The 26,533-nt window shown below is 38.5% G+C and overlaps 2 protein-coding genes across 3 annotated transcripts in view; both read right to left on the reverse strand.

Annotated features, from left to right (window-relative positions):
- Window positions 1-3,839: 3,839 nt before the first annotated feature.
- tmem236 (transmembrane protein 236) lies at window positions 3,840-9,571 on the reverse strand. Of its 2 annotated transcripts, none has more exons than XM_060874068.1 (4): window positions 9,191-9,571; window positions 8,450-8,522; window positions 7,524-7,647; window positions 3,840-6,713 (listed from the first exon to the last, which is right to left on the reverse strand). In XM_060874068.1, the coding sequence occupies exons 1-4, from the start codon at window positions 9,442-9,444 to the stop codon at window positions 6,118-6,120; spliced, it is 1,047 nt and encodes a 348-aa protein (XP_060730051.1). In that variant the 5' UTR covers window positions 9,445-9,571; the 3' UTR covers window positions 3,840-6,117. The 2 variants fall into 2 exon arrangements, with proteins under 2 accessions (XP_060730051.1, XP_060730050.1); XM_060874067.1 differs by having other exon boundaries at window positions 3,841-6,716; window positions 9,191-9,569.
- Window positions 9,572-14,033: 4,462 nt separating this feature from the next.
- Window positions 14,034-26,533, reverse strand: part of LOC132848455 (collectin-12-like) — a 51,534-nt gene continuing 39,034 nt past the window's right edge. Inside the window, exons 10-23 of the mRNA XM_060874171.1 lie at window positions 23,355-23,455; window positions 21,578-21,662; window positions 21,382-21,457; window positions 20,629-20,724; window positions 20,398-20,544; window positions 19,911-20,001; window positions 18,546-18,741; window positions 18,287-18,381; window positions 17,985-18,073; window positions 17,654-17,741; window positions 17,495-17,549; window positions 17,208-17,358; window positions 16,886-17,019; window positions 14,034-16,302 (exon numbers count right to left, since the gene is read on the reverse strand). Of these exons, the coding sequence (XP_060730154.1) occupies window positions 16,110-16,302; window positions 16,886-17,019; window positions 17,208-17,358; window positions 17,495-17,549; window positions 17,654-17,741; window positions 17,985-18,073; window positions 18,287-18,381; window positions 18,546-18,741; window positions 19,911-20,001; window positions 20,398-20,544; window positions 20,629-20,724; window positions 21,382-21,457; window positions 21,578-21,662; window positions 23,355-23,455 (1,597 nt within the window). The 3' untranslated portion in view covers window positions 14,034-16,109. The remainder of the gene's footprint in view (window positions 16,303-16,885; window positions 17,020-17,207; window positions 17,359-17,494; window positions 17,550-17,653; window positions 17,742-17,984; window positions 18,074-18,286; window positions 18,382-18,545; window positions 18,742-19,910; window positions 20,002-20,397; window positions 20,545-20,628; window positions 20,725-21,381; window positions 21,458-21,577; window positions 21,663-23,354; window positions 23,456-26,533) is intronic.

Below are 26,533 nucleotides of genomic sequence, written 5' to 3' on the forward strand. Positions count from 1 at the left end.
TAACCAGATGTTTCATGGGTTTGAGATGATTGAGAAGAACTAACCAACAGCTGCAGAGGTGCTTATGAAGCCATGGTCACAAAAGACTAGCCCAGGGGAACCGTGTGTGTCGGGATGTGGTAGCCTATTAATTAAGGTGTTGGACAACTGATCAGAAGGTTGTGAGCTTGAATTCCAGATCCACCAAGCTGCCACTGATGGGCCCCTGAGCAAGGCCCTTAATGCTCAGTTGCAAAAATGTATGTTCCTCTGGAAAAGGGTGTCTGCCAAATGCTGTAAATGTACACTTATTCTTCCGGTTGCCCTCACCGGTGTAAGATGTTCACTCACATGGTCACATATTGCCCCTTTTGGTCTGCATATGACCTCAAAAATCTCTTGTTGTATTATACATTACACCTTATCTCTTATTTCTTTAGGTAAAAGGTGTGTGATTGTCCATGCAGATGACCAACTGGATAAATGGACTGAGCGATAGAGATTCATCACAACATGCAAGATTTGTAGCATTTAATGAAGACCCTGACAAAATCAGATTTCTACTGTGAGCACACAGAAGGAAAATATTTCATCTGTAACATAATTTTTTTGTGTTGTTTGTGGGGAACTATTTTAAATTTTCGTTGAGTTGTTGATTTAATAGCTGTCCCTGTGATGCTATGGGGGGCACGGTGGCTTAGTGGTTAGCACCTTCGCCTCACACCTCCAGGGTTGGGGGTTCGATTCCCGCCTCCGCCTTGTGTGTGTGGAGTTTGCATGTTCTCCCCGTGCCTCGGGGGTTTCCTCCGGGTACTCCGGCTTCCTCCCCCGGTCCAAAGACATGCATGGTAGGTTTACTGGCATCTCTGGAAAAATTGTCTGTAATGTGTGATTGCGTGAGCGAATGAGAGTGTGTGTGTGTGTGCCCTGTGATGGGTTGGCACTCCGTCCAGGGTGTATCCTGCCTTGATGCCCGATGATGCCTGAGATACAGGCTGCCCGTGACCCGAGGTAGTTCGGATAAGCAGTAGAAAATGAGTGATTGAGTGAGAGAGTGATGCTATGGCTGGACAGATGCCCTCTGGTGGCATTGTGGTGAACTGTCCTAAGGAGGATAAAATTTAGTATTCAGCTGTTAGTATTCTAATTGGTTTACAAGTTTTCCTAAATTAAATGCAAATTTAGTTATTCTGTAATAGTGATCAAAACTTAATGTTGAATATATATATATATATATATATATATATATATATATATATATATATATATATATATATGTGTGTGTGTGTGTGTGTGTGTTTGTGTGTGTGTATGTATTTAAGTCAAGTAAAAGTACCATGGATTAATCATACTTCAGCGAAAAAAGTACTGTAATGAGAGCGCATGTAGTTTGTTGATTTGCACCACTGCTTAAGGCAGACAGCACATACACATCATAGCACAGCATAGCACTGCATGCAGGTTGGTTTGCCTATGGGTTAGACATCAACACAATGTCATTTAAGGTCACAAGTGATAGATGTTCTTACTATTCTTACTATACTTTCTCTGTTACTGACTAAACACCCCTAAAATGTTGATCATGTTGATTAATCACTGAACAAAAGTTGCCTGTAAAATATTTAAGGCGAATCTTTTTATGCAGAGATAAGTGCAGAGATTTAATAAGTAAATATAAAACTAAATTCTGAACTGAACAACAGTAAAAAACGGATTGAGCCACTCAGTAGAGCACTATGCTAAATAAAACATGCAATAAATGTGTTTAATTCACAGAAGACTTCTTTTTTGTCACATCAAAGGCATATATTTGTATATTAAGTAAATGCTGTTGAGGAATTTACAGGCCAAATGGATTTCCATATCACAGCCTGAAGCATCTCCAAGGGTCCAAACAGCCATAATGATGTGACGAACGCAGACACACACCTTAATGTGGCCAGTCTGCCAGTGTTCTGCAGTGCCATGCACACCTACAGTACAATTAAAACTAAATGTACTGTTGTGTAATTATCAGGACAGTGTATTTAGAAACAACTTGTTGCTGAGGTTCATATAGGTACTTGCATGAATCATTTTGAGTAGACTAGGCAGATATTATTAAAAATCAATCATTGTTAGCGTGAGGTTTGAGGTATAGCCCAATTGGGATCCAGTGAACTGAAAAGCATAGAACTTCAGGGTGGGTGAAACTTTATCAGGTAAAGTGGAGGTTTTTTATTAAATACAGAGACACAAACGATTTTCAATGAAATTTAGTGCTTGCAATGCACAGAAGGATTTAGCCAAACAGGTCACTGATTCATTTCTGCGTCTTATAGTGCAGTTTAGGAAGATATATACAGTACATACACATACATATATATACTTGTAGCAGTTTTGCTATAGATAGATTACAGGGACTCGGCTGGTTAAATTGGGAAGAGTCACACAGAGAGCAGCATCTGAACATCTGTCTTCTATAGGAACAGGTTGGTATTTTTCCATTCACAGAATTCCTTAAAAATATATATTTCAGCCAAATGTGTAAATACAACTTAAAAATACAGTATGACATTATGAGATAATCTCTGAACCTTCAACACCTGTGTGGTATATGTATTTGTACTTTTCTTCACTCTCAAAAGAATAAATTATGTTGATGTTACCAGGTGCTTAAGAGTTTTTTTTTCTCTTTTCAATCCTCATCTCTCTCTTAAATAAATCAAATCAAGCACAATTAACTTACATAGGTGGACAGTTCTCTACGCCAGTGTCCCAGACTACAGCAAAGCATCAAGAGCACATCCAGAGGTCAAGATGAGGCAAAGCGAGGCACCGGTCACTTCACAGCTCCCATTGAGCTATTAATTTCCCAAAAGGGAGAACCATTAGATTTGTCTTGAGAGACTCATATCACTCATATCACAGCACAGACTCCACTCATATCTGCATCACAAAAAGAGAGCTGAGAAACTCCAGCCTACCTCTGGTGGTTGAGTCGAACCAACAGATTGTGTGTTATGTTCAAAAACAAAAATTCAAATCTTCTTGGGATTCCACAGGCACACACTTAGCTGGCTTCAGGTGTGTGTCTCGTCCTTGTGATCATCCCTATAATACCTCTGATGTGAGCCAGCTTTATTTATTTACTCACACACACACACACACACACACACACACACACACACACACACACACACACACACGCGCACACACGCGCACACACACACACACACACACACATGCGCACACATGCGCACACACACACACACACACACACACACACACACACACACACACACACACACACACACTCACACACACACACACACACCAGCTCAGGGTTTAAGGATTGATTCACGGCAGCGTAAATGTCATTTTCCCATCTGACTTTCCCTGCGTCAGTCTCTCCCTCCCACTCTAGCCAATGAGAGCAGAGAGGAGTGCCGCGTCTCTGTGAGCATCTCTGTCTCCAGTCCATTTAGGCAGAGGCTTGAGCTACCACTCCCTCCCTTTCTCTTTACTTTTTAGCCAGTCCTTTACCAGTCCTTTACAAATCTCCCTATCCAGAGATCTGTCTCTCTTTTTGCCTAATTCTCCTCACAATAATTCCTTTACAACTCTCTCTCTCTCTCTCTCTCTCTCTCTTTTTCTCTCTCTCATTCAGTCCCCCCTGATATCTATATTGTGGATTGCAGCTACTTACTTTTTTCTCAGTTTTTGTACTCCAACCATGTTGCTTAATGACATGACAGAGTAGGTAGCACATGAGACACGCTGCCTGCATTTAAATGCACTCTCCTCTTAGCCAATCAGAGTACACTCTCTCCTCATCATTCCCATCTTATCAGATTCTTTTACCTGTGTACTGCATCAGCATCTCTCTCTCTCTCTCTCTCTCTCTCACTCACTCACTCTATTTTCGATTACTTACAAGAAAAAAACGAGAGCATGAATAATTTAACATACTGCATATATTTAAATAGTTGAATTAATTATTTAAAATTACACATCTTTTTATACAACCATAAGAGGCACTTGAATAGTTCCTGGTTTATTGTTCTCTCATAACATTTCAAAAGAATTGAAATTATTCAGCATAGGTAATAGTTAAAAACCTTAGGAATGTAAGCCTCTGGTGCTGTGGTGTGGTTTTTGCAGTTATAATACCTTCTTGTATGTATCTTAAAAATATATTTTTGTCTAGCTAGTGTTCTCAACAACGTGGCTGTTTAAAAAATGGGTTTTAATATTTTAAGGCCAATTATATGTCCTTCTATAAAGAAACATCTTTCATCTGAAGCTTCCAAAAAATTGGAATGGGTAAAAATCTTCTTAATTTTCTTTGAAATATTTGCTGACCAATAGTCAACGTTGAGATTAAAAATTTATGATATAAAAAAAGAGAAATATGTAGAAATTTAATTTGTAGTCAGTTAAGGAAAGTAAAAGTGACCAGGCTTTTATTAATGTAAAGTTGTGTACATAATAAATGAAGATTCAGGTTTTTATCTTGTGTGATAAATACATAATGGCAATAAGGATTGACTTGTGTGTTCTTTGGTTTGACGGAAAATCAGGTAAATTACTGTTAATTAAAATAAATGTATTTAAATAAACTAAGGGGAAACATATTTGCTGGTAATCATAAGTGTTGTGTAGTAACACAGTACAGTAAACTACTGTTTAGAAGAGTCTGACCTTTTTCAGCGTATAGTTTTTAGCTTATAAACCTTGACATTATTCATTCTTTAATTCATCTCCTTTAACCACCAATATACAGTAAGGTCCTTTAATATTCAGACCTTTACAAAGTTATTATTATATTATATCTACCACAGAATATTGGAAGTGAAATTAAGTAATTAATATGACTTTAATTTGAAAGTATTTCTAATCGTTGAGCACTTTTCTTTTAGTATTATCTTGACATCTATTCATTCTCGAATGAACAGCAGGAGACAATAGGTTCAACCTGCCTTGTGTGTGAAATCCAGGCTGGTGGAGGTGAGGTAATAGAGTGAGTTTTCATAGCACACTTTGGAGCTGCTAATAGCAATAAATCATCACTTAAATGTTCCAGTCTATAGAGTCTTGTTGCTGTAAATGTGCATCCCTTCATGACCACAATTTATCATCTTCTAATGGCTACATTAAGCATGATAAAATGTTCTTTCCAGTGACTGCATCTAAATCTGAATCCATCCTCATTTGGGATGTGGTATAAGATTCACAGTATAAAAGATCACCTGAAAATGTGATCATGAGGAATTCTGTGATGCAAACATATCAGTATGGACCAGAATATCAAAGAAATTTTTACTAAATCTTGTGGAATTATTTTATGCCATTCATTCTTGCAGAATTGAGGTTGATTTGTGAGCAGAGAGAGACTCTAACCAGAACAAATACAGTGTTCCTAATAAACTGTTCAATTCTCTGTGTGGAGTTTCCTCCCCAGGACAAAGACATGCATTGTAGGTTGAATCTCTAAATTGTCTGTAGGTTGTGAGTGCGTGTATGATTGTGCACTGTGATATACAGTGTATCCTGCTTTGTGCCCAGAGTCTCCTGGGCACTGAAAAGTAGGATAAGTGCTGTAAAGAATGGATGGATGGATGGATGGATGGATGGATGGATGGATGTATGGATGGATGGATGAATGGTTGGATGTAATCAGCTTTAATATACTGTAGTAGAAACCTCAAATAAGACCTTTCTTAATGTTCAACTATTTATGGACCCTACTATAGCTAAAATATTGGTATTGTTCTTCTGACAAATGTGTTTAGCATCAATGTCCTTGAAAACAAACTCTGCATTAGTAGTGCATTGAGATTAATAGCAATTAATCAATAAATTGATATTTCAATTAATACTGCTTTAAAATAACTGAACTTCTGCTATTTCAATTCTAAAAAATGTCATTATGAATTACATACAGAAACATATGCTTGCAGTAGTTACTTAAAAAAAACATACAAATAAACAACAACAACAACAAAACTATGTGCGGACCCACATTACTACTTTGTCATTTCTGGAGTAATGTGAATAAAAAAAAGAATGTGTTCAGTGCTACTAGTCATTGTTAATATCGACCCCATACATTTCTTTACCCTAAAATGGTCCTGTGTAGCTTCCCCTCCAGTTGATTCAGAACATACTTCCTCTGCTGAACACCTTCAACTTGGTCAAGAAGTGAAAGTAAACAAAAGTTAGGCATGAGAGCAGGTTCTTCATGATATAGAGTATCGGAGTCACGTAACCAAAGATATTCACCAGACAGAGCCGTAAAACCAGGAAGGGTAGGTCCTGTGTTACCACTCCTAAAAAAGTCAGCAATGGACTATTAGGAGTTACAACCACACGCAGGATGGAGAAAAAGCTTAGGATGTATATAGGAAAGACCCAGTTTGAATTGTAGACATCCTGAACCCCAGCCACTCTTATCATCTCCACTGTGTCCAGCCAGAAAATAAACGTCTCCAGGAAGAGCTCATGGCGAGGGTCTCGAAAACAGATGAAACGGAAACAGCCTGAATCAGAGTGGGAGGAGTACAAATAGGCCATACTGGAAGAACGTGAGATGCTATTCGTATCTACCCAGCGTCCTGATGGTGATGTACTCATGACCTCTGGCCTCAGTGGTGAGCCATTTGCAGCTCTGTTACTTTGCAGTTGCGATGACACAGTGGACACCTGCTCCAGGTGAGTCAGAACAGGCCCAGGAGCCTCAAGGTACAGACTACCTGCTTCATAAAACAAAACCATTTAATTGAAACCATTTAATAAAGAATATAGCAAACAATTAGAAATTCTGAATCCAAGCATTTATCCAATCATTCAGTCACGTAGCAGCTGCACAGCGCATAAAATCATGTAGCTACAGATCACTTGCTTTAGTGAATGTTCACATCAAACATCAGAATGTGGGGGAAAAAAAACAACCCAATGATTTTCACTATGATTAGGGAGTTAGTGACAGTTTGAGTACTTAAAAAACTTTCATGCCCAGAGACTATAGGGTTCACATGGGGAAGTGTGGGAGAGAATGGTTAGATAGTTCAAGCTGATTAGAAATGTTTCTTAGAACATATACCATGCAAAAGATTCCAAATCTTGTGCTGAACCAACCAGATACAACAACAAAAAAAAAAAATCATGTTCCACTCCTGTTAGCCAAGAACAGGAATCTGATGGTGGTCACAGGTTCACATACATTCTTCAATTGTACATTAAAGACTGAAGAAGAAAAAAATCATTGCTGGATTTTTTTTCTATTCTTCTGTCCAGATTTGTTGTACCCATGTAGCCTCGGATTCACTAAGATAACATTTTCTCAATTCTGATGTTTGATGTGAACATAACTTGAAGCTTTTGACATGATCATGAGTTTATGCAGTGTGCTGCAGCCACATGATTAGCATGATTAACATAATAGCGTGTGTATAACCTTTATATATTTGTCTACAATTGAAGTATTTGAAGACTAGTATATTGCTAAAGTAGAAATATAGCATTTTATTTATTTCAGATCAAATTACTTTAGTAAGCCATACCTTTTCCTGTCAGGCGGTATGGACGAACTCTTTCTATAATGTCCATGCAGATGAGGGCAAAGAGCACTAGTGAGACAGGAAGCTCACTAAAGTGGTCATGTAAAATTCCTTTGTCCAACTGAACCTGCCAAGACGTAAAGAAGGAGTCAGTAAAAGTGCTGCTCAACACTACCTGTGAGAAAATCTGAAAAATAACTGTTATATATTCAAAAAAATATAATTACATAAATACTAACTAACAAACTAAATAATAAATAAATAAATCTACCTATTGTACTGAGCCATATAAGGTCAATTTCATCAAGGAAGTTGTTATGATCGTCAGCCTCATAGTCATAACCCTAAACAATTCTAATCAATGTTTTCTCTTGGTTGTAATAGAAAACCACTGACATTCCACATGTACAACTGAAGTTAATGATAAAACTGTTGTTTTTAGTGTGGCTTACTGAATAACGCACACAAGACCATTTGCTTTTCTTTTCTTTCAAAAGTCCTTTATACCTTTGCCTCAGATGATTGTGAACATAGTGAACGGTTTATGAACATTAACAGTATAGTCACCAAATCTCAACCCATTCACTAAACTCTAGTATCAAACTACAGATTTAGATTTTCTTACTATTATCTGTAGCAGGGCAAAGAGTTTATAAGATTGATTTGTCTTTGAGTTTAGGGCTAATTGTTTTATTAGCTACATTAGTCTAAGCTGTAGAATACCTGTGTTGAATTATTATCCACATTTACATACAGTAACTTTAAAAAAAAAAAAACTATTATACGAATCCAACTGAAAATTTGTTTCACTTGAACAGTTCCATCAAGAGGTGGGTCAGATTTCAACATTGTCACAAATAGGCCTCTAGTGACATATGATTTGGAATCTGCTAATGACAAAATGTTACACAGAATGCTAAGTGGCCTACCTTCGAGCTGGCAATAAGAACGGCAAAACATGGTAGCGTGCAGAGTAGTGCGTGTGCGAGAGTCACAGGTCTCCTGTGAAAGCACACAGATTGACCAGCTGTTAGCATGGACAGTGTAATCAAGATACACAGCTAACATTATTGGTATTTAAATAATGTTATCACTGTATGCAGTTCGTACTGGTTATAAGTATAGGCTAAAAACACCAGATTATAACCTATATTTTATATTTTGTTCAAAAACAAATTCGATTTTTTTTTCATGACATTACTTCATGTGCATTTGCAAATTTCAAAATGATAATTATCAGTATATTATTACCTTACAGCTCCAGTGCCTTTGGGCTATGCTACCTTACCTTAATTTAACTATAGTATGAAAGTTGAAGTGTGAATAAGTGTGTGCATTGTGCTATGCAATGGACTGGCATCTCATCCAGGGAGTATCACAGGACTGGCTCTGGATTCACTATGACCCTGACCAAACTGATTACTGAAGATGAATGCAGGAAGGATTGGAGATCTAAAGTATTTTAGTATGAGTAGAAAAAATTGGGAAGATGAAGGTAATTTTGTCCGTCACACAGACAAGCTATCAAGAGGATCTCTAAGCATGCAAAAAGATCTTGTGTATTTCAACTGAAAATCTCTGACATGTTTGATGAAATTAAGGTAGTGAATAAAATATAAGGGGTGACGGTAACTGAGGGGTCATTATATACAAAGGCAACATACACTTACCAGTTAGTAACGTCTTTAAAGAACCCCCTGGACTTCAGGATAAAAAACTTCAGTGGCACCCAAACAAGCAGAGACACAGTGGTCACATAGGCTATGGAAGCTGCTACCACCAACCAGTAAGCAGTAGTGTCGTTGCATTTCACAGACATCATAAGCGATGCAAATCGCTCTAGAACTACAAGCACAGGCACACACAAACATGCAAACTCCAACAGCTCATACAGGATAAGCTTGATTGTCCTTCCAGAAGGCATTCTGACTCGTGTCTGAGTGAAAATAGTCCAAGAGTTACCAGTCAGAGTGAGAGCTGTGTCAGTTGCATCCACTACCCCCACTGACACACACTTGTTCACACATAACTAACTGACTGCTGCTATGGACTCTGGACACTGCTACTGCTTACACTGCACTATCAGTCCTATTCATTTTTATTGGTATAACAATGAAGAAGTCATGCTTCTCTTTTTATGAAGGTCACAAAAAATTCACTCAAGTAGCTATAAACTATACTTTGTGTATTTTTGGTTTTGTAAGCAGAAATTGCAGGGAGGTGATGGATACGTAACGTGTGCTCGTACATGTGCTCATTTATGCAATTATCCAGTACTGTGACATCAAAACAGTGTAGAAAATAACAGAGATCCAGGTCAAGAGCTTCAATTTATTTTCAAATCAAACATCACAATGTGATCTAACTGACATAGGCTTTGGCATGGTTGTTGGTGCTAGACAGAGTGGTTTGAGTATTTCAGAAACCCGTGGTCTCCTAGGATTTTCACACACAACACATGTAATAAAAAAAAAAAAAAAAAAAAAAAAAAAAGTGGCAATTTTGTGGCCAAAAACATTTCCTTGATCAGAGATTACAGAGGAGAATGACTAGTCTGGGTTATGGTTTATATATTATACTGCTGCCACAAAGCTGTCTGTTGGGATTGTGCTGTTCCATATAAACAAGTGTGTGTGGTTTGGTGTGGTGTGGTGGGGAGGGGGCATTTACTCACTCTCACTCATTTCTACCGCTTATCCGAACTACCTCGGGTCACGGCGAGCCTGTGCCTATCTCAGGCGTCATCGGGAATCAAGGCAGGTTACACCCTGGACGGAGTGCCAACCCATCACAGGGCACACACACAATCTCATTCACTCACACAATCACACACTACGGACAATTTTCCAGAGATGCCAATCAACCTACCATGCATGTCTTTGGACCGGGGGAGGAAACCGGAGTACCCGGAGGAAACCACCGAATCACGGGGAGAACATGCAAACTCCACACACACAAGGCGGAGGCGGGAATCGATCCCCCAACCCTGGAGGTGTGAGGCGACCCACTAAAAGGGGGCATTTAAATCAGACACATTTAAAAAACAAACTAATGAAACTGGCCTGGACAGAAATGATGGAAAATTAGATTGAAAATGATTTGACCATATGGACATGTTACTCTAAAGGTGTGTTCAACAATTTTGTTCACATGTGCATATACACCTAACAGCTATAGCATTAAAACCACTGACAGGTGACATGAATGTAGATGATGATCTAATTACAGTGGCACATGTTGAGGAGTTGGATATTTAAGGCAGAAAATGAAGTCAGTTCTCAAAATTGATGTGTTGGAAGCAGGTAAAATGGGCAAGTATAAGGAACTGAGTTTCTTGAAGAAGAGCCAAGAGGCTAGACGACTGGATCAGAGCAGTCTTGTCGGTGTGGGATACAGTGGTAAGTTACTCCCAAAAGTGGTCTAAAATATGACAACAGGTGACAGAGTTGTAGGCACCCAAGGATCATTTTTGTGCATGTAGAGCGGTTAGACCTTTTGGTCTGATCCCACAGAAGAGCTGCAGTAGCACAGAATTGCTGGCTATAAGGAGAAAGGGGTCTGAACCCACAGTGCATCACGGTATTGCTGTGTATGAGGCTGCGTCGCTGCAGACAGGTCAGACTGATCATGCTGATCAATGTACACCAATCAAAAATGCCTAGAAGCGGCATGTTAGTATCAGAAATGACCAGGGGGCAATGGAAAGAGGATCAGCTACGCATGTGTGCATTGTTATCCGGGTAAAAGATGGCCCCAGGATCCACTATGGGAAGAAAACAAGCTGGCGGAGGCAGTATGAAGCTCCTGGCAATGTCATGCTCTCACCCATTCAATACTAAGAACACTGTGTGTGAAAATCCCAGAAGATCAGCAGCCTCAATGGCACTAACGATGCCACCGCAGTTAAAATACATAGAGGCGGTTTCCCAGACAGGGATTAAATAAAGTCAGAACTAGCCTAATTCTTCTTAAATTAATTCAGAATTAAAAAAAAAGGTTTTTTGAAACACTACTTAAGTTGAGATTAATTAGTTGTAGACTAGAGCTAAGCTAAATTAGGACTAACAGGCTACTCTTTGTGAAGCCTGATTATATTAATGACTAGCGCATAGTGATTACCTGAGGACACTTCAAAAACCAGGGATGGAATCTTGAAACACATTAGCGCTGTTTGGAACTGGAGTAAATCATCCAACCAAACAATGGACAAAGGTAAAAGGAAACGTTCTGGAAACAGCATGATTCATCAACAGAAAGCAAGAAAAAGAATGTCTGGAGTAAAATTTGCACTGAATTTAACTCAAATGAAAAAGTAAGCCCTCATTGATAGCCAGCAACCCCTGGAAGGTATCCCAGATGATGACCATATGGACAGTTCAGATGGGGCACCTATCCAATCTTCATTTGGTAGGCAACATGTGCCATCCTCAGACTTCGGTGAATATGTAATGCTGTCCGTCATCTCTTATATCCAAAAAACAAAAATAAGCAAAGAACTCAACTCAAGTATTATTCTCTGATGCATCATCAATACAATGTTTTTCAGATGACCACGTAAGCTTGGAAGGCCCGAGAAAGGGTACATGTCAGCCCACTACATCTGAGGCAGCCAGGAGGGAAGATGGTGTCGCTAATCTGGGCCAAAGGACCAAGAGACCGACCATACATGAGAAACTGGCCATGGACTATCATGAAAATCCGTCATATTGAGTTGGCTTTGAAGGAGGAGGAGAGAAACATGAAGCAGCAACAAATGCTGTCCAGTTCTGGGTTCTGAAATTTCGTTTGTTTAAATAAAAATAATCTTGAAACCAATACAGGGCAATTGTTGTCATAATTCATTGTCTTTGTGAAAAATGCTGCAAAGCAAAAACATCTCTGCAGGCTAGTCAATATCTGTCTTTGTTGGCTTCAACAATGGGAATATCTAGGTCACTGTCATCTTCCATTTCAGGATCTGGCCAGCCATGTTGTTTAATGTAATTGTGAAGCACTGCTGCAGCAATTATCACAATACAGCATCTTCTTGGTTCAAAGCGCAGTGTGCGTCTGAGACACTGGAAATGACTCTTCCACACACCAAACATGCGCTCCACTATACCTCTAGTGCGGATGTGTGCTTGGTTGTACCTCTGTTGCTCTGGTGTGACTGCATTAAGATGTCAACAAGAAGTTGTTCTGTGCATACCCACTGTCACCAAGTATGATTCCACTATGTTGTCCTCCTTCCAAATGAGCATACAAAGAGGAGCTTTGGAAAATCCTTGAATCATCAATTGCACCTTTCCAGCATGCAACAATGTTGGAGAACTGCATCGTTGGAGTGCACACACCTTGCACATTTATTGAGAACCAGTTTTTACGATTCCTGTACTCTTCAGCATCTGGTGTAGAGGGACGCATTATGGGAATATGACACCCATCAATGCAGCCAATGACTCCAGGGAAATTGCCATATTCATAGAACTGCACCTTGTACAGTAGATGGCTTGGGTAGCAGCATCAGGGAACTTAATGTAGTCATCTTTTAGTTTACATATAGCATTGCAGACTTTGTGGACTATTTTGCACACTGTTGGTTCACTCACGCCACACAAATCTCCTGTTTCACGATGGAATGTTCCACATGGCAAAAACCTCAAGGTAATCAGAATTTGTAAGGAAGGAGGGATAGGCCTTCCCCTTAAAGAGTGAGATGAAAGCCTTGGTTCAAGCAAAATAATTATGTCAGCACTCATTCAGTGGGTTGCTCCTGTCTATAATTGCCCGACGATCTGGTCTTGGTGGTACCCTTTCATCATCATTAAAGTAGTCCAAGTAATCCATTTTCTTCGTTTACTGATGTCAACCTGGAGGCCAAAATCGGTTAATCTGAAGTTAAACCTGCCTCTGGCCAGGTTTAAATTATGCCATCACTTAAACCTAGACTACCTCTGATCGTCCTTTAGGAAATCTGACTTTATAGTTTAAGACTAAGGAAAGTCTGAGACTATTTTAAACCATGTCTGAGAAATGCTTTTTCAGTTAATCCAGTTTAAATGTGCATTTAATTCTAAGATTAGTGTTAATCCCTGTCCGGGAAACCGCCCCATAGAGTTCACACCTTTTCTTTTCTGATAGATGTTTGCTGTGATCATTAACTGAAGCTGACCTGACCTGAATATGACTGGTTTATTTTTATACTGCAATGCTGCTCACAGTATTGGCTGATTAGATAGCTATAAATGTGCAGGTGTACAGGTATTCCTAATAAACTGGTCAGTAAGTGTAAACGCTACTAGAGATAATTTTTAGTAATAAATAAATGAGTATTTTGTTCACCATATACTGTAAATATGTATATATCTGCAGTATAGTTCTTTTAAACATACTCTATATTTTCCAAGTTCTAATTTAAGCCAGTCTAAAGAACTGAAGCTAAGATCATTTTACACCCAACCTCTACCGTGATCATTTCATGTTTCCCTTTTTATTTGTCACTGTAATAAATCCCAAACACTTCACACAACAATGTACATTTGGGCTAATTTTATTGTGAATACTAATCATTCGGATGATTAAAATAGTATCATAAACAACTAGGTACACTTAACAGAACTGATACACCAAGAATCTTTAAAACATGAAAACGGTCATTCTCCCTGTAAATAAAGTTTATATCGGGATCACAGCTGTGTGTTAAAGGCAGGAGACCACGTTGGAACTGGCTCATTGTCCCCAGGTCAAGATCTTTTTAGCGTCTCTTTAATATTTAGATATCCCCCTACGCAGATGATACCAGGGTATAAACGAAATGACCCCTGATCCAAATTACACATCCTAATCAAGTCACTTTTAGCCTCCGGCATCTCCCAAAATGATTCAAAATGTAGTGACCGAAGGGTGGACCACACTCGTGGTGTAGATACATCATACACAACGGTTTCTCGCTGTGTTGGAATCAAACGTGCCAAAATATACTCAACTTTTAGTGTGTCGAAATTCCCAGTGCCTGAAGGTTTCGATTTTCCAGTTAGCCGCTTTATTCCTTCTGCGGTTAAAAATGTTTTACAACTTAAAAGCGAGCTGAAACTTGAGACTGTGAGTTTAAATCATAAAAGTGCATAACATCATCGAGTAATATTACTACATGCCTTTCACTGTGCTCTTTCAACAGAAGGAGCAGCTGCTGTAACACAAGTTCTCATATATACACATCTACATTTTTGAAGCAGAATATCATCCTTCTTCTCATATCAAAGTACAGTGCATTTTAAAACGACGGTCAAAATAAATAAAGACGTACTACAATTAAGAATCGCTTGAACACTGTGTTAAATGCTTCAAAAGAAATGCTTCAAGATCCTAGGACAAGGATGGACTGCGCCATCCTGCTGAGAACTGCAGGGATTTCTGGATGAACTACACCACTCTGTTAAGGACCATGCTGGTGCTGTGCTACACGGTCCCATGGAAGAGGTGGACTGGATGCAATACTTTCTAAAAATGAAAGACACGTGAAGGCTGTGCTCTTGTGTGTGCCGACTGACCTCCACACACACAAATGAAAACCTCTCCTAATAAACCCTTTAGCAACAAACACCTGTGACTCAGAAGTTCTATAACAGAAGGGAAAATTATGTACATGTGCATGCTCAGGTTTCCCAGAACTAGTATTTAGTCTCTAGTAGGCATTAAGGTTGCACCAACTAGTCAAATAACTTAAAAGTGTCAGAATGTGAGAGACATAGATAGTAAAATAATAACAGACGGAGAAGGACAGAGATGTGGAGCGAAAGTGAACGACAGAGACATTGAGACAAATATGGTGGGATGGAGATAGCGAGGTAGAGAAATAAAAAAGAAAGATGGAGATATGATACAGATATCTAAGAATGAGAGAAATAGCATCCAGGATAGAAAGATATATATATCTTTCTATCCTGAGAGAGAGAGAGAGAGAGAGAGAGAGAGAGAGAGAGAATGACGGAGAGGGAGTGAAAGCTGAAGCTTGCGAGACATGAGTGTGTGAGAGTGGTAGTGAAATAGTGTTATATTTCATGACAAGAGTGAGAGAGAGATCTATACAGAAGCTTCCCGAAGTATCTACAGGGGAAATTACACTTTTTTTTTTTTCCCTCCCAAAATATTTCATACTTTAATTTTTTTTTTTTTTTTTTACTTTCCTAGAATTCCCTTGACAAACGAAGAACAGCTGGATGATGCAAGGTAGCTACGGACTTGAACAGGAAACCAGGCAAGCACAACACGTCACGCTGTTGTCAAATCATGTTAATTTCCCTTATGTATGGACACTCGGGATGGGAGGGAGGGACTGACTCCTCTGTCTTTGTTCAAACTGCAGAATGTTAGCAGTCAGAAGTAAATCAATAATGGGTGTCTTTTTACTTGGTCAGACTGTTTCTGTGTTTTTGAGTGCATTAATGAGACAGAGTAGTGTATATGGACATGTGCAATGACAGAGATCTAGGAGCGTGGATAAGTCTGTACCGTGCCCTGTAGCCATGTTGTTTTAGTGTTAGCTCGAACCTCTTTGTTCATGACAAGGGTGTGTATGTATACTGGAGAAGAGAGACGTGTACGTGGGTCCTATAAGAGGGCTTTTTCAGGGTAAGGCCTCTGTTGAGGGTCTGTGGGATTGTTGCAGCTGTAACTGGGAGTTTGGTTCAGGCCTGCCTGTCCACTGGCGGTGTTCTGGTATGCCTGCTGCACTTCAGTAGGAGCCATGCTGCCTGCAGAAGTGCTGTACACAGGCGCCTGGCCTATGTACATGTGCACGTCACTGGTAAAGAAACAGACACATTGAATGCTTTTCAGTTAAAGGGATTACATTGAACATGAAATTAACATCGCAGTAGGTTTCTTTCCCCTTAATGGTGGTGGTGGTGGTGGTGGGTGTGTGTGTGGTTTCTGTCTTATTAAGTTAATTTGAAGTAACTTCTTTTACAAAATGCAAATGTAATTAGAAATGGAACAATTATAAAATTGAAAAAAAAAGATAATTAGAAAAATGAATAAACATCAGGATGGCAATCACACTAACCTGTTGTTTATTATTTTTTCTATAACAGTATGTCATGTGTGTTTTACTCCATACTTAGTACTTGTTGAAGATTGTATGACACACAATGTTTCTTACCTTATGATTTCTAGCACTTACTTGACAAACCAATAGCTTATTTGTTGTACAAAAGGTTTAGTACAGAAATCACAATTTATTTATTTAGCTATGAGGCAGTCAAGCTGAGTGGGAAAAAATCTAGCATAAGCAGGGACACATTTTAATTCAGAGTAGGACGGATGTTCGCTTCAAGCCTTGACGATAATAATTACGTATTGATATATTGGCGATGATCAGTTCTTACCTGGGTGCTGGTTGTCCTTGTAAAGGAGCAGGCACATGGTTCATGGCAGGAATCTGCTCCACTGGAACACTGTAACCCTGCACCCCTGTAGCAGCCACTGCATACTGTCCTGGAGCTGTCTGCCCTGGGTACACCTGCAGACACACAGCATTACTCAAACATGGGGCATCGCCGTTTGGACCGAGATGAACTCCTTTTCTGGGTAAAGCCCAAAATCGGGGAGTAAATATTTCAGCGTCTGTGATGAATCACCCAAACGATGATGATCGATGTACCGGCTTTATTTTCAACCTTGTAAAATTAACCTGAGGTTGTTACTCACCTGCTGTGAGGTGCCAGGCTGCTGCAAGTAGTACTGCTGGCTCTGCAGTTTGGCATACATGGCATACACGGGGTCCTCATTCATCAGCTTGGCATACAATGAGAGCGCCTCCATCACCTTCACATTAAGGTCAGACAGCTCTGAGTGTTTCCTGAAAGGCACCAGGAAGAACATGACGGTTGTCATGAAAAAGTAAGATTTTTATCTCAGAGAAAATAAAAAAATCTGTTTTATTTAAAACAAAAAGAAAAAAGCAAAAAAGATTTTTAAAAAACTTCTCTCGATACCTGTCGATTTCTTCCAGTTTTTGATCAATGAGTGGACCCATTTGGTTGCAGGCAGCTAAATAGAAACAGGAAAAAATATTATATAAAAAACGCATAGATCCAAATAAAATACACACAGCATGCATAGCCGAGACCACCCTGTGCCGTGCCGTGCCCTACCTTCCAGCTGCAGCAGCTCGCAGGCGTCTAACTCGTTATCTGTCGGATCTGCACTCTGGATCATCTGGAGCAACTGGTCCATTTTCTCCTGTGTGCATTACAGCATTGTAAAATTACTTCCACATGGATGGTCCATTTGAGCTACTATTAATGACAGCAGGAACCTTTTATTGAGTTTATACAAGTACTGATCAAGCCCAATCTATTTATAAGACATAATACACAGGAACTACGACTCCTAACTAGTACATACATCATTGATTTGTGCAGCCCAAATTAGCACTGTGCATTTTATTGTGTAAAACCCTTTCCTTATAGGAAGAACCCTCACCTCATCTATGTAGACAGGCTCAGGCTCCGGTTCGATGGTTTCTACCTGAACGTCCTCGCTGAACTGAACGGTCTTTTTCTCCGTTTTCACTGCGTAAGCAGAGTTACAAAGACACGTGCATGAAATCGGCTCTGGAAGTATATAACACCTTATAAGGAAATCGTCGAAAAGAAACGCATAGATACAGTGGGAGAAAATCAAACTGATCACATGAAGAAATGGGTGAAACTCTGCACAAATGCACACATGCTGGTTAGTAGTGACAACAGACAAACTCCAACAATGAAAATCCCTTGACTCACTCATCTCTGGCTCTGCTGTAAGGTCTGCTGTGACAAAGTTGGATGGAAAAAGGCCGACGCCCTGATATGTCTCACCTTTCCACCAATTGGGGTCACTAGAATAAATAAATAAATAAATAAATAAATAAATATAAAAAAAATTACCAAACCATATGTGCATTCCCTACTGACATTAAGCAGTGCTTATCAAGCATGCACAGATCCACCAAAAAGCCAGATGAAGTTTCTATTCCAGCACAGTTCAAAGTTAAAGGGCCACCTGTCATCTAAGATGGTAATGATCTCTCCAGATTTGAAGGTCAGCTCATTGTCCTCTGCTGCCTCGAAATCGTAAATAGCCCGGACTTTCCTTCCCTCGGCTTTGTGGGAGGTGAGGATGCTGCTGGCGCTCGGGTAAAGCCCAGAAAACGACGTCTGGTTCTGCTGCCGCTGCTCTTTCAAGGACAACTCGATGGCTGGAGGAGGAGACAAAATCAAAGTCAAGGCTCTAGACCAGGGGTCGGCAACCTTAAACACTCAAAGAGCCATTTGGACCCGTTTCCCACAGAATAAAAAACACAGGGAGCCACAAAACCCATTTGACATCTAAAATGAAGATAACACTGCATATATCGTTTTTTTACCTTTTTTTACCTAAAAAACTGTAGTGTGTTGCATTTATTAAATCAATGAACTGCTACCGAGTAAACGAAATTTTACTAAATTTTAGGCAAACAAAAATATTTAACCTTAACAAAAAAAGATGCTGGGTTGAAGGTTACTTTCAAATAAAATGTTCAATGTCTAATTGAGTCCTCTTCGTATTCATGACATCAAAATTTTAACTTGCCGGCTGCAGCAAACCAAAAATGCGTCTGCTTCTGTGTGTCGGATTTCGCAAGTCGGCAGTTATGACGCATATTTGGAGCGACAAAAAAATTAAACACGGTTTATTTTAATGTTACAAGAGCGTCATAATCTTAGAATTTCATTTTTTTTTTTAAACTAACTAAAATAAAAAACATTTAAATTAAATATTTATTTTCCAAATCTACAGGGAGCCGCAGCAGAGGGATGAAAGAGCCACTTGCGGCTCCGGAGCCGCGGGTTGCCGACCCCTGCTCTAGACTATTTCAAGTGTAGAGTGTAGTTGTGTATTGCACTGAAACAACCCCTTTATCTCATATTCTGTGTTCTTTCCAAATGACTCATAGCCAACCCATGTGCACATGCTTTCACAGAACGTATGGACCGGGACAAAAAAAAAAAATGCTCTTTTTTACCATGAAAGACCTGCTCAAAGTCAGGACCCGGTACATTTAACACAAATTCTTAAAAAAAACGGTCATCTGGGGCTATTACAACTGAATGGAACAATACTGAGATACAGGTGAGAAAATGGCCTTCTGTAGGTTTATCACAAAAATTTAATTATAAGAAAACATCTACAAGCAAATCTATTCTGTATTTAATTTTGTTGCACATTGTCTCAGTCCATGCTTGTTTATGCAGTTTTTAGTTCTTACTATATTAAATATACTACATTCCATGGAGATGAAGTCTGGCCTTTTTTTATTTTGCCAGAGAACGTAAAGAATAGAATAAAATATGAGGTGACTATAGAAGTGCTGTCTGAGAGGTGCACCTTTGGCCAGGTCCTCTTCCTCTTTCTTGGTGGTGGATGTTGCTGGATCTTTGGCCACTAAAGCAGGGCTGGCTTTAGCTTGCTCTGCTGCCTGCAAAACACAACAGCACACCAGCTATTTACCAAGTTACACATTCCTAACCTTTAAATTACAGTTTAGATACTTGTCCAACAATTTCATGTTTTTTGGAGTGAGGGCGGTAGGGAAGGAGGAATGAAAAGATGGATAGATGAGCAGATAATTCCCAACCACCAGCCAAGTCTCTTCTGTCACATCGCAGCTATCAACAGGGAAGGGTAATGGCTAACTACATCTTTTTAAGCTGCTGTTCATGCCTTTTCACAAGGGAGCTTGGAGGAAAACTAGCGGTCGGGTCATTCTAAACATCGTTGTGCTTCTGCTTGGCTTGTTACTACTAGCCATTGTTTACGGAAATCATGGAAGAGCTGCAGGCGAGGAAAATGTAGACATCATTAATGTACCAACCTGGGAGCCGACAGCAGGAAAGGTGACACCCTGCTCTCTCAGGTTCTTGATCATAGCCGATATTAGACTGAGCTGGGGATCATTTCGGAAGTCCTCAGCCCATTCCACCATGAGGGCCTTGAGCTTCTCACATACTTTTGGGTGGCCCTAATTAAAACAACAACAACTTCTCAGTCTCAGTGTTGTCTAAACGAATTGAAGTACCATACTCTCATACGCCAGTGAACATACCTTGTTTAAGACGTTGCTAACCTCACTAGCAAACTCTCGCGAGCACACCTCCAAATGGAAGATTTTCCCACAGTTTGACACACAAGCCCCTAACAACTGTACAGGAGGAGGAAAAAAAAAGGATGTTCACTAGGAAAAGTGCAGGACAACAGCATACAGTCCCCTCCGAAAGTATTGGAACAGCGAGGGCAATGTGTTTTTGCTTTACATAAGACATTTGGGTTTGAGTACAACAAATGACTGACATGAATGGAACAGATCAGAAATCCAGCTTTCATTTCGTGATATTAATAACCTAAAAATTGTTCTAAGTTGCTTCACATGGTAAGATTTATATATTTGATAACCCATCCCTTGCTTGCAATAAGTGCATTAAGCTGCCGTCCCAGCTTGTACAGAATTGTATTGGCTATAGTTCTATTGTATTATACATACCGATTTCACAAGCATTGAACCATTCTGACTAACTTTCTCTCTTTTCTCAGCTTCAAAATGCTTTTCTTCTATAAAAAGTGCTCCGTTCTACATGCAAGTGTGTTCATTTTAACAACAAATGCAGTCTTTGCATGTAAAACCCAATCAACAAACCAATAGTAGCCATCCAGAGCTATGAAACTGGAATTCTGATCCATTCTCTCATATTTCGTATCTCAAATCCAAATGTCTTCATGGTATAACAAAAACAAAAAGGTCAGAAAAACCAAAACCACTACAGAAGAATTGAAAGAGAGACTTAATGATGAACAAACTTACTGTCAGAGCCTGCATGGCTACATGAGGATCCTTGTGGTTGACTCGCCTCATAATGGAGCGAAGGCATTCTTTAGGTCTATAAAATGCATGAAACTAACCATCAACGCTTATTCGCTCTGATATAGTGTATAGAGACACTCAATCAGCCAGAAGATGAATAGAATTTAGGACGAGACAGGAGGCTGATGTGACTCACCCGGTGCGTGACTGTCCTATCTTATCGCATATGTCCAGTATGAGGCCCCAGTCCTCAGCAGTGTTCATCTCACTGGTTGCTTTCTCTACAAGGCAATATATATTTAAAAAATACTTGGAAGCTTTCAGTGCTTATGACTGACTGTTAAAGTCAATCATTAATACTAAATTATTATTATAGACATAAAAATAAATTATATACCCAAAACTGCTTGTTTGCGTCATGGCTTTCAGGCCTCATTATATATTTATGTCATACAGTTCAGTCTTTACTGTATTAAAAACCATATGATGAAACTTTTTTAAATAATAAACAATAGCATTTTGTCCGTACATTTGCTTATTATCCCTGGGAACTTAAAATATTTCCATTATATGTTATATATACACTTCCTCCATAAATATTAACCTTCATAAAAGTCATCATTGCTTCATAGTACTATCAGCACAATCATATGACACATATGGGGAAAATAAAATTACAGTCAATGTTTACAGCATGGGACTGTGGGAAATAAAAATTGACATTATATGTATTGGTGTAGAACAGGGATGTCTGACTCAAGGGGTAAAGTGCAGCATAGATTTTTCTGCTTGAACCCACCATGAAACCACGCAAGTAGGATCAGGTGTCTTTGGGCAGGAAGATCTTAAAAACAGGCCAAACTCTAGACATCTGATACTATCTCCGGACAGCCGATTGTGTGTTATACCTTCTCTTATTTTGACATTTTTTTTCCACAAGATATTTGCTGAATTTTCCAGGAATAAACATGAAAACCATAAAATTCCACAATCCTTAGTAAAGAAAACACTCCTGTAACAAACACCACCATAACTACTGGTTTAATAATTAACCAGAAAGCAGAAAACTGTGTGCATCTTGTCATATGATCTATGACTCTATTAAATGAATGAATATGTTTAACCAAAACCCCAAAACCACTTTTTTCCTATAAGAACTAAATTCTAATCCATTATACCACAGCACATATGAATAATCAAATCTGATTGGTCAGATTAATCTGATTGATTTACTCTTCTATAACATTAAGGTTATAGTAACAGCTCATTCACAGGGATGTGTGAGAAATTAAACACCTTCGGAAAAGTTTGTATAAAAAAATAGAATTAACTTATTATCATATAACAGCCCGCACTGCTTTGTTAACACTTTCCTTTCTAATTTCCCACTTTCACTTAACATGTTTTGATATGCAAATTAAGCAACTCGACCTCATGAATATGCAGATGAGTTGGTGACCTCAGATTTGGTAGCACCGCCTTTTGACCTGATAGCGGTGCATCCAGAACAACACCAGTGGTCAGTATAAAGCCGGTTAGCTCCGTTAGCTAACCGCTCCCTAGCTTCACAGACCATTTGCAGTGTCACTGTAGCTCCTGAATAAAGCGTACAGACTCATATAAATAGGCCTGGCGATGACAACCTTTACTCCACCTTTTATCTAGGACTGAAGCCGTGTTCTTACACCTTACACCCGTTGTGCTGATATTGTGTGTGGACGTAAATACAGTGAAAATGACGTGCCATGATAAATGCTAAGTGCTAACAACAAGAAGCTAACTAGCTAATCGGCCAGAAACACATTAAAACCCCTAGTGATAAGAAACAAACATATATCTAAGGCAAAATGTAGCAGGACAGGTGCTAAGCTAACAACAATACAGCATCAGTTATCTGTGTGTGTGTGTGTGCGTGTGCGTGTGTGTGTGTGAGCTAGCTCGCTAACAAGCTCCACGACATTTCTACAACTTACCAACATCTTGATCAAAAGGATTGGACGTGAAAAGAGGCATCGCCGGAATATAAACAGGAACAACAGCAAGGCAGGTCTGATCTCGGCCCTCTTCTTTTCTCCTCTCGGTCACTTCTTAGCTCTTTAATAAATGAACAGACATAATAATAGTAATAATAACTGTAGCAGCTCGAACAGTTCAGTTCAGACAGTCACTCCTTCGCAGCCTTCAGATGGTGCATTATGGGTAAAAAAAAAAAAAAAAAAAAGACTGGTGACTGGGAAAGCCTTTGGAAAGCTGCATTGTTTTCCACCCGTATTTCTACAAAAAACCAACCTACTTTAGGTTTCTTGGGCAATCACACAGGTTAAATCGGCCTCGTCTGTACTGACAGACACGACCTGTAGCCAATCACTAGTTAGTGGGCGGGATTTAAAGAATACGGGTGGTAAACAAAACGAATACACAAATATGAAAGTGTTTATCGTGTATTTATGTCTGATTACTTTGTTTTCAGTATACATCCTGTACCTATTTGGTTCATTTAACATATTTAGTATTTTTTTTTATTCCTTATAAATCCCCTTAAAATAAGAGTACAAGGGAAAATTCTCTAATCATATGATTTAATCACATGCCAATGTAACTAATGTTGCTTTTAAGACTGAGGTTTATGAACCAGTATATAAACCTGTATACTATACTTGAAATGGATGATGCTGTAATAGATGTAGTCACAGCATTCACTTATTCACTGAAGCTCCAGTGTTCCAAGAGTCTAGAAACTTTAATTTTTCTTTAATTTCTTAATTTCAGAATCAGATTCAGAATCAGAAAGAACTTTATTGCCAAGTATGATTGCACATACCAAGAATTTTGTTTTAGTGGCATATACTTCTTGTAGACAGAGACAACAAGATGAGAATACAATAAAAAAAAAAACACATGAAAAAAAATTTATTAAAATATAGTGGACGTCTAATCATTACACCTATATGTTGATTTTCCCAACACTATTGCCACAAAAATAGAAGCACACAATTGTATAGAATGTGTGTATGCTGTAGAATTACAATTTCCCTTCGCTGGAACTAAGCAATCAAACCTGTTACAGCATGATAATATTCAGATGCACAAAGCAAGCTCCATTAAGACGTGGTTTGCCCAGGCCAGAGTAGAAGAACTTGAGTGGCCTGTACAGAACCTTTTGGAATGAACTAGAATCCAGTGCCTGCTCTGACTAATGCTTTGTGGTTGAATGAACACAAATTCCCACAGCTACATTACAAAATCTAGTGGAATCTAGTTTCCCCCGATAGAGCAAAGGTTATTAGAACAGCACATACTGTAGGAAAATCTGGAAAGGGATATTCATCAAGTAAATATGGGTGTGATAGCCATAGGGTAATGTTTTGGATGAAGCATCTTCACGGAAATTAATCATGACAGTTCATGGTTTATGCTAACTTCAACTGTAGTGTGGAAAACATAACTATTACCTCAGATGTATATGTTTTACAACCCTATAAGTGAATTCTATTCTACTATATGTTTGTTAAAGTGATGGTACACATTCCCAAATCAGTTGACCATCATTCATCATTCACGTTTTAAACCAAGTTAGAGGAAAAAAATCAATATTTATTCTGTTCAGAAAAAAAATTCCTTGTTCAGAAAGAAAAAAAATACAACTATGTCAGTCATGAATCCTTTTTCCTCTCTTTCCTCTAGTACTATACTCACTCTGATTAATCTTTGTAAATTCTTTACTTTCACTGTGTTGCATCTGATTGGTGTGGAATCCACTCATGCCAATCATTCTGTATTTCATGCCTAAACTTGGGTGTAATTTGGGTGTGGGCCCATTAAAGTCTTTGTTTTATGACAATTTTTTCCCTGGTCAAGTCCACTTGATTGCCCTGGCAATAAAGCTGAAAACTCAGCAGTGCATTTCATTTTCAGTTATTGCAATAAGATTGATTTGGAGTAAGCAAGCTTTGATTCATTTGATTCACGACCAGGATGGAATCGCGAAATGTACAATGCTGATGGATTTATACAAAACTAAAACAAAACAAAACATCGGTTTATTTAATGAGTGACACAAACCAAATTTACAATTAATGACCCGAGAATCACAAATTTGATTCAATGAACTAGAACTGTAAAAGGATAAAAGAGAGAATCAGGTGTGACTCAAGAATCTACGGATTATTTGCTTTATTGTATTTGTTCATATATGAAACCCAAAAAACATGTTTTATTTTGTAGGGAGAAAACGGTTTACTTTGTTCACACATTAAAAATGGTTTGTTTTGATCTAAATGAGTCAGTTAAGAAAATGTAATGCTTTGCCAATGATTTAACATTGCAGTATATAAAACCCTTTCAGGTTAGGACACATGCTGTGTTTGTTTAGATCGGATATATTACATAGGGAAACACTTCCTTCAGTGCTTCCATTGACATTTTGGATTTCATTTGTTGCACACAATCAGGTTACAAAAAGCGATAGGTTTGAAAATGTTTGCTATGTGAAGATGTGCACTAAAAACAATATAATTGCTCATGATTGTATTAAAAATACTTTAATAAATTCAACGTCCATCATCTATATGGAAACAAAGAAATAAGAAATTTGGCATACATTTCTCTGTAGTAGTTGTGATTTCATTCATTCATTTATTCATTCAATTATTCATTCATTCATTTATTACATTACATTAAAGACTATTTCCATTTTTAGCCAAAACAATCCATTTATAAACAATTACTTGAAAAATACAGCAAAAAATACATTTTTTTAAAAATAGAATGATTACATGGATATTGCAGATTCAAATGTACCGTTCTATTTTTAACTTGTTTATAATAAATCCTACTGCTGTTAATCTAGACAAGAAAAAAAAACCCCACTATATTCACAATAGAATAAACAGCCTTCTTTGTTTTTATCTGTGTAGATTCTGATGATAATTGACTCTAGCTCACTGCAATTAAAGTAAATAAAGCTTGATATATTGCACAGGATAACTGAAAAGAGTTTTGTTTATTACATAGGTAGATTTAATAAACGTTATTTACAATCGTGTGCTTATAATACATTACAGCATTTCCACTTTTACATGAACATGATGGGCAATTTTTTAAATGTACCACAGTTTGTGGATATAGCAAATGACTTATAATTTGTCTTCTT

The sequence above is a fragment of the Tachysurus vachellii genome, chromosome 7, assembly GCF_030014155.1.
Source record: "Tachysurus vachellii isolate PV-2020 chromosome 7, HZAU_Pvac_v1, whole genome shotgun sequence".
Lineage (NCBI taxonomy): Eukaryota > Metazoa > Chordata > Actinopteri > Siluriformes > Bagridae > Tachysurus > Tachysurus vachellii.